The following is an 11,224-nucleotide window of genomic DNA, read 5'->3' on the forward strand; positions in this document are numbered from 1 at the left end:
AAAAAGCACTAAATTACGGCACAGGTAAGGAGACCTGTGTTCTAATCCTGACTCTACAATGTAAACAGCCAATTGACTAATGTGTTCTTCAAATTTTCTCATAGGTAAAACAAGAAGTTGGATTAAATACCCAACTTTAATATTCTTCCCAGCTGTAAAATCATGATTTTAAGTCTAGCATTTTCTCAACATGTCTTAAATATGAAGTAGAGGGTTAAATTTGATAGGATTCATTTTTAATTTTTGTTTTTAATTTTTGAGACAGAAGTCTCACTCTGTCACCCAGGCTGGAGTACAGTGGCCTGATCACAGCTCACTGCAACCTCAAATTTCCTGGGCTCAAGGGATTCTCCTGCCTCAGACCCCCAAGTAGCTGGGGCTACAACTGTGCACCATGATTGGCTAATTTTTAAATTTATTGTAGAGAAGTGGTCTCACTTTGTTGCCCAGGCTGGTTTCAAACTCCTAGGATCAAACAATTTTTCAACTTCAGCCTCTCAAAGTGCTCAGATTACAGGATGAGCCACCGTGCCTGGTCAGATTCTTAAATTTTAGTAGATGTTTACACAGATAATTAAAGCTTAAGATTCCAAGCATTTGAAATCTGAGCTGATTTCCTGGCCTTTTTTTTTTCTTCAACTTTTATTTTACATTCAAGGGTACATGTACAGGATGTGTATGTTTGTTACACAGGTAAATGTGTGTTCTTGCCTTTTTGTGGGATAATTGGTTTACAAATTATTGACATATATTCCATGTTAGAATTCTTTTACTACCTAGAAATTGAAAGTGCAGGAGAGAAGATGGAGGGAGACTGTGAGAAGCTGCTAACTGCAAGGTAGCCCTAACACTAGCCCCACCAGACCTCTGAAACCTGCTCTTATAATAGCACAGCTGCATTTATTTCTTCCTTATTAACATCTGCTGTGTACAAGATGAGCCTGGGGCTGAGCTCACAATCAAGCAACCCAAAGAAACATACTGTTTATTCCCCATCTCCTGATACAGGATCCTCTGTCTTTTGAGAAATTATAAATGGGAATAAACTTCTACTTTATTCTCCCCAACTTGATTTGTTTGTTGTTGACAAAGGCTAGAGGAAGGAAAGAAATTGGTGTGTGTGTGTGGGGTGTCTTAAAATTCTTGAAACATTTTTTTGTGAAATGCATTTGAATGGGGCTGGATTTGAATCCCATCCATTCCAACCACAATCTGTGTGGCTCCAAGAACTCACTTAACTTCTTTTTAAGTCTTAATTTCATTATTTGAAAAGGGGGGATGTTATTATATTACCCAGCAGGGTTTTAGTAGGGATAAGATTTTTAAAAACTATTGGCATATAATAACTGTATAATAAATGGTAGTTATGATATTAAGATTGTCTTTCTACTAACAAATTACCTTAATTACCTTTATATCATTTTCTTCCATTTCAAAACAGGATTTGGGGCACCTTTCAAAAATAATAAACACAAGTAATAATAAGCAAAGGAACCCAGTGGGAGGAATAGGAAGATAGAAAAGATGATATGATGCATGGGCTTAAATAATTTTGAGAATCATCACTTCTGGTGATAACATGTTTGGTTTTTCTTCCCAACAGATATGACATCAAAGCTCTCATTGGGACAGGCAGTTTCAGCAGGGTTGTCAGGGTAGAGCAAAAGACCACCAAGAAACCTTTTGCAATAAAAGTGATGGAAACCAGAGATAGACAAGGTAGAGAAGCGTGTGTGTCTGAGCTGAGTGTGCTGCGGCGGGTCAGCCATCGTTACATTGTCCAGCTCATAGAGATCTTTGAGGCTGAGGATCGAGTTTACATGGTGATGGAGCTGGCTACTGGAGGGGAGCTTTTTGATCGACTCATTGCTCAGGGATCCTTTACAGAGTGGGATGCTGTCAGGATCCTCCGGATGGTTGCTGATGGGATTAGGTATTTGCACGCACTGCGAATAACTCACAGGAACCTAAAGCCTGAAAATCTCTTATACTATCATCCAGGTGCAGAGTCGAAAATATTAATTACAGATTTTGGTTTGGCACACTCTGGGAACAAAAGTGGCGACTGGACGATGAAGACATTCTGTGGGACCCCAGAGTACATAGCTCCTGAGGTTTTGCTAAGGAAGCCTTATACCAGTGCAGTGGACATGTGGGCTCTTGGTGTGATCACATATGTTTTACTTAGCGGATTCTTGCCTTTTGATGATGAAAGCCAGACAAGGCTTTACAGGAAGATTCTGAAAGGCAAATATAATTATACAGGAGAGGTAAGAGAGCCTTATTTTATTCCTATTGTGTTGCTTTACAGTGTGATTTCTCTACCTTGCCACATTTGACATTTAAGACTGAATGATTCCTTATTGGGGTTTGGGGTTGTCCTGTGTGCTGGGGTTGTCCTGATGTTTAGCAGCATCCCTGGCCTCTACCCTAAATACCAGTAATGCACCTCCCCCTGTTGTGGCACCCACAAATGTATCCAGACATTGTAAAATGTTCCCTGTGGGGCAGAATCGCCCCTGACTGAGAGCCATTGGTCTCAAGATAGCAAGAGCCTCGATTACTAGCTGCCTGTGGTTGGCACGTAACACTGAAAATCAAGTAGATAAATGAGTTTGTCTGCAGTTTTTTTCTTCAATCTGTGTGGAGCCTGAGCTGGTTAACTAGACTAATATGTTCACAGAAGCTCAGCGTGGTGCTTGGGTGTTTGGCGAGAGATTTTTCTGCCTTAAATCTTGGTGATCCAAGCCCTTTCTGTGATAAAGTGTTTTCTCAGCGAAATGTTTAACCTCACAGCTTGTGTAAAACATTTATCCACTGATTAAACTTGAAACTCCCAGTGTTCATGAATGTGTTAACTTTTTGTTGTTTTGGGTAGGGAAGGAAAGTTGCCAATGCTTATGCGTGGGAAGCCTGACAAAATAGGAAATTCATTTCATGTACAGCAAATGAGCAAATTTATTTCTTTTAATTTCTCGTAAAGAAAAATATTGATATTTGCTTGTACCTACTTAAAATATAACATGTATATCTACAACAACATCTTTAAGCAAAATTAAAGTTAAATGACAAATTTAAATATGTATTCTACAGTCTGACAGACCTTTAGTACATTATTGTACGTGTATATGTTTTTACAAACGCATACACATTGATAAATGAGAACTAAAACTCACACAGGGAAATAGAAAAGGATGGGAAAAATTCACAGACAATGCAGTACCACTGATTGTTAAAAGTACGAAAAATATCCACCCTCACTAATGACCAAAGAAATGCAAATGAACACAAAAATGCCTTTCAAATTCATAAAGATTAAAAAACAACTAAATTCTACTCAACGCTGTGAAGGGTACTGAGAGATTAGTCTTCTCACTCAATACTAGTAAAGGACAAATTGTCACAGGTTCCTTGGAAAGTAGTTTGAAAGTATGAATCTAGAACTGTATTAGTTCATTTTCACACTGATGTAAAGAAATATGCAAGACTGGGTAATTTATATTAAAAAAAGATTTAATTGTCTCACAGTTCTGCATGGCTGGGGAGGCCTCAGGAAATTTACAATCACTACAGAAGACCAAGGGGAATCAAGCTTGGACCTCCTCACATGGCAACAGTAGAGACAGGAGAGAAAAGGGGAAAGAGCCCTTTATAAAACCATCAGGTTTCATGAGAACTCACTCACTATCATGAAAATAACATGGGGGAAACTGCCCCCATGATCCAATCACCCCCACTTAGTCCCCCCCAGACACATGGGGACCATGGGGATTACAATTTGAGGTGAGATTTGGGTGGGGACACACAGCCAAACCATATCAAGAACTTTAAAAAATTTATGGATTTTGATCTAATAATTCAATTTGTAAGACTCTAAGAAAGTAATCCCAGATGCAGCGAAGGTTTCAGTGTAAGAGTACTAATCTGAGCTACATTTACAAATGTAAAAAATTGAAAGAGTCTGAGAGAATTTTTGAATAAATTACAGATCATCCATATGATAGAGTATGTTAGTCCCCAATTTATTCACATTTAAAAATTGTAATGACAATGGAAAATTTTCACAATATATGCCAAGTGGAATAAAAGCAGAATATAAACTGTGTATACACTATGATCACATTTGTGTGGGAAATGTTTGCATGGGAAAAGGCTAGAAGGAAATACAATAGAATGTTCACAGGGCTTGTCTCCTGGTATGGTGATTTGGATCATTTTGGCTTTCTTTATAACTTGAATATCTTTGTATTTCTGTTTTTGCTTTGTTTACAAAGAATATATATTTCTGTTTCAGTTATGTACCACTGTATAACAAACCATCCCAAAACCTAGTGGCTTAAAACAGTCATCACTTTTTTATGACTCATGAATCTGTGGTTGATGAGAGAGCTTGTGACTCTTCTGTGCCACATGATGTTGGGTGGAGTCATCTGGGGACTTGACTGGGATGGGGTATCCACGAGGGCCACACTCAAATGTCTGGTATCTTAGTGGGGATGGCTGGAACCTGGGTTCAACTAGATCACTGGGATGCCTAGGCCTTTCTCTCTTATTCTCTCTATGCATCTCTGGCTCTCTTTTCCTCCACGGGTTTGTTCATGTGCTTTCTCCTGCAGGGCAGCCAGATTTCTTACATGGCAGCTGAGGGAAGGGGATATTCCAATAGGGAGCTATGGAAGTTGCCAGTCCTCTTCAAGGCTAAACTTGGAAACAGCAGAGCTCCACATCTGCCCCGTTCTGTTGGTTACTGAGTCCTACACCAGCCATGATTCATATTGGAGGGAACTACACAGAGTGTGATATTGGGGGTGTGGTCCATTGGGGACATATTTGGACTAGATATCATAATTACTTTTTAATGTGAAAGAATAATAAACAATATAAAATATTTTCTGTTAAAAAGTCCTTTTGTTAGGTTTAATTCAGATAGTTCCTAGAGTCAGTTTCCCCAGAAGCAACCCTGAGAAGAGGAGTTATGTGCAAGTGATTTATTATGGATAGACTCCTGGGGAGACAGGTAAGGAAGTGAGGGGAGCAGGATAAGGAAGGTGAAGAGGCCATGGCTACAGAGGGTAGGACTTATTCAGCAGGGGAGATGTTAATACTTCTCAGCATTTTCCAGAGGTCAATGAGCAGAGTTTTCACACCACACCTAGCTGCTGGTCACTGGGGTTGGTAACGGTGGTAAATTCTCAGGCCCTCTGAGGTCAAGGCAAAGTGACTCCATGAGCCCCAGGGCAGACTGCTGAAAAAGAGCAAGGGGCTGGGTTTTAGTCAAAAGAGGGGTGTGTGCATGCATACAGGAAGGAGGAGCCCAGGCTCTAGATGGAGCACTAACAGCATCTCCATGGTTAGAATTGCAAGGCACCCTATGTTTCTTGAGGAAATGCCTGCTTGTAGCCCCAGAGTACTGACAACATACACCAAGGAGGAGTGTGGCTGCTTGTAATAAGGTACTGGATTTAGATTATCTGGATTTCTTTCCCCATGTCTGTCAGATGTTCAGCATGTTAACATTTCTTTTGATATCACCAAGTGTCTTAGTCAGTGCAGGCTGCCATAATAAAGTATCTCAGGCTAGGGGGCTTAATTATGTCCTTAGAGGCCTCATCCCCAAATATAGCCACACTGGGGTTAGGGCTTTAACAGAGAATTTTGAGAATAAAGTATTCAGTCCATAATACTAAGGAATCATATAGTGGTAGACTCAGAAAAGTGTATCATATTTTTGTTTGTCATCATATTATTACATATTTAATATTGTCAAGCCTAATAATTGCTAATTGTACCAATCTTACTTAAAACCAGGTGACTTGTAGGGGTGAAGGGAATTTTCCTTCCCTTCTTCTGAATATAATTTGACTCTATAAAGCAAACTGACAATAGGCAGAGTAACAGGAGAAAATGTATATGAATTTATTTCTGTGCACAGGAGACACACAAAAGATGGGACTTAAAGAAGGGCCAAATGATGGAAGTTTTTATACTGTACAGAAAGGAACAAAAAGACTTGGAGTTTGGAGACAGGTTATGGGAGGGAGAGAGGAGAAAAGCCATGGTGAGCAAAGGCTGTCTTGTTATGCACATGAAGTCTCTCAGGTAGCAGCTCTCAACAAGAACAGATGGAATCTGGTAGTAACATTTTCCCTGTTAGAACTTCAATAGTGTCAGATATTTCCTAAGAGTCCTAGCTCAGGATATGGCTGATAAGTGGTCTCAGAGAAATCCTGTTTGCATCCACTGTTTACTTCACTGATGTACATTTCCTCTACAAGAGTTCAAGGCCAGCCTGGGCAACATAACATGACCCAATCTCTATTAAAAAAACATTTTTTAGAAAAAATTAGGTGGGCATGGTGGCATGTGCCTATAGTCCTAGCCACTTGAGAGGCTGAGGCAGGAGGATCTTTTGAGCCCAGGAATTTGAGGCTGCAGTGAGCTCTGATCACAGCACTGCACTCTAATCTGCTGGGTAAAAGAGTGAGATCTCTCTAAAAAAACAACAACAGCAAACAAACAACAAAAAAATCCCATGATCTGGAGCAAGACTGGCTGGATTCCACTACCAGCTCTGCTATTTACTAACTCTGTAAATTTGGACATTCAAAAAATTTTTCTGTATCTCAGTTTCTGCATTTGTGAAGTAGTAATCATGGAGGTATTTACCTAACAGGGTTGTTGCGAAGATCAAATAAGGGAATAGATTTCAGTGCTGAGACTATTTTCATATGCTAGTATATACAGAGTCAGCGCTATATATACATTCACTATTTTTGTTATTGTTACTATTAATGTGAGAGGCTGGGACTGAAAGTTTGAATTTTGCATAAATAAGCTATTAATTTTATGTTTTTTTTTCCTGTAGTACAAACTTCATTTATCAAGTGCAACTTTTAAATCATTGAAATCAAATAATGAGAAAAGCTTGGTGTTAGAATTTTAATATTAATGATAAATTACAAGAATTTTCATCAATAAGTTGTGAATCATATAGTCTTATCTAATTATATTCCACTGATTTATAGTAATCTTCTTTTGGGAAGCAATAAATTGATTTAAAAAAAGGAGTCTTATAACCATATTAGCCAGCTAACAAGAACAGACACTGGTATTAAACACATTGTTTTCTTTTTTAAGAGACAAGGTCTCACTCTGTCACCCAGCAGGCTGGAGTGCAGTGGTGGGATCATAGCTCACCACAGCCCCAAACTTCCTGGGCTGAAGTAATCTTCTCACCTCTGCTTTCTGAGTAGCTAGAACTACAGTATGCGCCAAGCCAGCTTATTTTTTTAAATATTTTGTAGCAACAGGGTCTTGTTATGTTGCTCTGGCTGGTCTTAAACTCTTGACCTCAAGTGATCCTTCTGCCTTGGCCTCCTGGGTTGCTGGGATTACAGATGTGAACCATAGTGCCTGGCCTAAAAACATATACATTATATATTTTAAATTTAACCTGGATATTGATAGAAAATGGTCCCTATTTAATTAGGTTCATCTATTCTTCCCTTACTGTTAGGAAAAACTCTTGCTGATAACCACAGCACAATGAACAGATTTCTGAGGTTTTCTCATTCGTTGGACAAAGAGTTTGGAAGAGAATTTCTGTATTTGTGTTTGTGTTTTTCTTCTATGAAAGTTTTTTCTCTTTTCCCCTCTCAAAAGTGGATGTTTTGGTCCTCTATATACTAATGACACAGTATTCAAATTGCTTATTTGAAAAAGTTTTTTGGATTTGATAGGCATTAATCTATGTAATTAGGAATAGAGTTCTTTGTGTTTGTGTATATTTTTATTTATTTTAACTTAACTATTTTTATTCTCAGCCTTGGCCCAGCATTTCCCACTTAGCAAAGGACTTTATAGACAAACTACTGATTTTGGAGGCTGGTCATCGCATGTCAGCTGGCCAGGCCCTGGACCATCCCTGGGTGATCACCATGGCTGCAGGGCCTTCCATGAAGAATCTCCAGAGGGCCATTTCCCGAAACCTCCTGCAGAGGGCCTCTCCTCACTCTCAGAGTCCTGGATCTGCACAGTCTTCTAAGTCACATTATTCTCACAAATCCAGGCATATGTGGAGCAAGAGAAACTTAAGGATAGCAGAATCGCCACTGTCTGCACTTTTGTAAGCAGATGATCTCTAAAACCATTTTAGCCTACTTTAGAACCATTTCATCATGATCAGGGCACCCTCAAGCTCCAAGGACATGGGACTCTGTGGTATTGTTGGATAGTGTTGACCTTGACTTTTAACATTTTTTGGTCTATAATGTTTCCTATACCTACATTCATTTTCTCAAAATATACTACTGCAAACTATAAATAGTTTAGTAACTACTAGCTATGTTTAGACAACTGGAAACAATACATAGATAAGAAAATCTCTGAAGTATTTAATGGATTAAATATAATATCATACTATAGGAATAAGGGATGTATATGTGAAGGCATGGCAAATCAGAGACATAGCAGGAATCGTTAGATATGGGGAATATATGTATTTATCCTGAAATTACTGATTTTTATTTCAGACTCAGTGTATGGTGTTAACTAGGTGACTCTCAGGGCAGTTATAAATGTCTGTTAATTTCATATTTAGTCTGCAAGTATTTATGAAAAATTATTAGATATGGGGCGTATAAAGAACTCTAAGATATAATTTCAATCTATCAGAAACTTTTATTTGGTCTAATTGGGGCATTATACACTGGAAAAATAGGGATTTTTAAGAATCATGAAATAGTGATTTTTTTTGTAGTGTTAGCATTTATTAACCACCAGTGTTTACAAAAAAATATGATCATCTTGCTTCTTATCACTACTGTCAACACTTTTTAGTATGCGCTGGTTTCCTCTGGAATTATTTAATCAAATATCTTGATGACTTTAAACACTCACCATGAAATAATTATAGGTAATGCAATGAAGAGGTAAGTTTCCAAACTTAGTTCTCTAGGCAAGGCACATATGGCCTGATCCCTTATACAGTAAATTTTTGTAAAATGATATAAAGACTGAAATACTATTAATTATGTCTGTGAGTCACTCATAGGAGTGGGTAAATGTAGCAAATAAATGATTAACTAGTTGATATTACATATTTTATTAAGTAAAATAATAAAATATTAGAATGACATTTACTACAACTTTAAAATTAGTTCTAATTTTTTCATTTTATTTTTCTCTTTTAGGCTATATAGATGGAACAGCTATATATCTCATATACAGATATGAATATGTAATTAGTGACACAACTATTTTCTTTTTAAGTTGTAATGCTGTATCACATGATATATGACAGACCTGGGTTAATTCCTCTAATATAGACAGACACAAATTCATAAGAAAAATAATAGAAAAATGGGCAAACATTTTGCTATGTGGTTTATAAACATAAATAGCTAATAAATACATGAAGAAAATGCTTAGTTTCATTTGTAATTTACAAAATGAAAATTAAAATGACAAAGAAAATGAAAATCTAATAGATAAAGAATTTTGTGTACCTATCAGATCAAAACAACTTAAAACTTGGATACTATATATGGTGGAAGGTTGCAGGCAGATACTCTCATGCTCTGCAGAGAGAGAGGGGCGCAATTTGGTGCCACCTCAGGGCATTGGGGGACAGTTTGGCAGTAATATCTACTCACATTAAAAATGCATTGACCTTTGACCTAATTGTATCATTTACAGAAATTTGTCATACACATATTCTTGCCAAAGTGTGTATAAAACATTGTGCATAAGTCTATAAAACATCATTATAATATTAACAGGAGTCATAAATAAATGCCTATCAGTAGGAGAATGCCTTAAAGCATGTTACATTTAAGCGAAGGCCTACTATGTAGCTATTAAAGATAATGTGGTAGATCTTTAAGTTTTGTTATACAACATGTTATTGTGTTAGATGAAAAAGCAAGAAGCACAGAAGTATTATAGTATGATGTTTGTGTGGAAAAATATGTTCAGAAGCTTGAAAGATTGCTAAGAATTTGGTAAAAGAGATAGTGATTATTTCTGGGAAAAAATAAGTCTGGGTGGGAGGGAAAGGTTTACTTTTCATTTTACACCTATTTCTACCTTAACATTAAAAAAAAATTGATATATTTCAGCTGAGTGCAATGACTTACACCTTTAATCCCAGCACTTTGGGAAGCTGAGGTGGGTGGATCACTTGAGGCCAGAAGTTTGAGACCAGCCTGGCCAACATGGCAAGACCCCATCTGTACTTAAAATACAAAAATTAGCTGGGTGTGGTGGTGCACACCTGTAATCCCAGCTACTCAGGAGGTTTGCTTGATCCTGGGAGGTGGAGGTTGCAGTGAGCAGAGATCTCACCACTGCACTCCAGCCTGGGTTGCAGAGAGAGACCCTGTTTCAAACAAACAAACAAACAAAATTGATGTATTTCTGTTAAGTCTATAGTAAAAAGAAAATGCAACTAAAAATGCAAGTTGCAAAAGGGAAACAACTTAAAAGGGAGAAGCTTGAATAAGCAGCATCCTAGGAACTGAGGACTAATCAGATGTGAAAACTGGTTCTTTTTAATTGAATATTTCACCTATTTGCCACTTGAAGTTTTTAGAATACAAAAAAGCAGTCAAAATTTGTAATGCTAATGCTTCCAGATTTCTTGTGATTAGAAAATCGCTTTCACATGCTGCCATGGTCATTTTATCCTAATATTTATTGAAACGTTACTCTGTGCCAAGTACCATGCTAAGACCTTAACATATATTATTTCATTTGCTCCTCACAACAAACCTATGAGGCAGGTAGGTATTATTCTTAATTTAGTTTATATCTGAGGAAACTGAGGCTCAGAGATGTGAAGTAATTTATCCAAGGTCATCAATAGGTAAACAGTAGATTTGGAATCAGAAACTGAGAACTTTTCCCTTAATCTCTGTTGGATCATTTCCAAGAATTGAGAATGCAAAAGGTAGGTTCTGATGCCTTACATTTTGTCTATGCTGCCACAAAGAAACAATGCCGTACAATATTATGCTGAGTTATGGTGTAAATATTCGTAGTTTGCATGGATAACTGACTTTCACCTTCACCTGTGTAGGTTGCTTTGAGGTGGTTTTCTACCCACACCAGCCCTAAGGACCCCACCCAGCAGGCATCCTCAAGTCCAAGGGCAGGACAAGGTTATTGCTGGGGCAACAAAGGATATTAAATGCAGGGCAATGAGTGAGATCTAAGGGAAGTAGGG

General features: G+C 37.7%; 1 protein-coding gene across 1 annotated transcript in view; it reads left to right on the plus strand.

The window, feature by feature from the left end:
* Positions 1 to 9,869, plus strand: part of PSKH2 (protein serine kinase H2) — a 13,382-nt gene extending 3,513 nt beyond the window's left edge. Inside the window, exons 2-3 of the mRNA XM_017521790.2 lie at positions 1,604 to 2,270; positions 7,824 to 9,869. Coding sequence (XP_017377279.1) covers positions 1,604 to 2,270; positions 7,824 to 8,129 — 973 coding nt within the window. The 3' untranslated portion in view covers positions 8,130 to 9,869. The remainder of the gene's footprint in view (positions 1 to 1,603; positions 2,271 to 7,823) is intronic.
* The last annotated feature ends 1,355 nt before the right edge of the window (positions 9,870 to 11,224 follow it).

Source organism: Cebus imitator, unplaced genomic scaffold, assembly GCF_001604975.1.
Source record: "Cebus imitator isolate Cc_AM_T3 unplaced genomic scaffold, Cebus_imitator-1.0 Scaffold22, whole genome shotgun sequence".
Taxonomy (NCBI): domain Eukaryota; kingdom Metazoa; phylum Chordata; class Mammalia; order Primates; family Cebidae; genus Cebus; species Cebus imitator.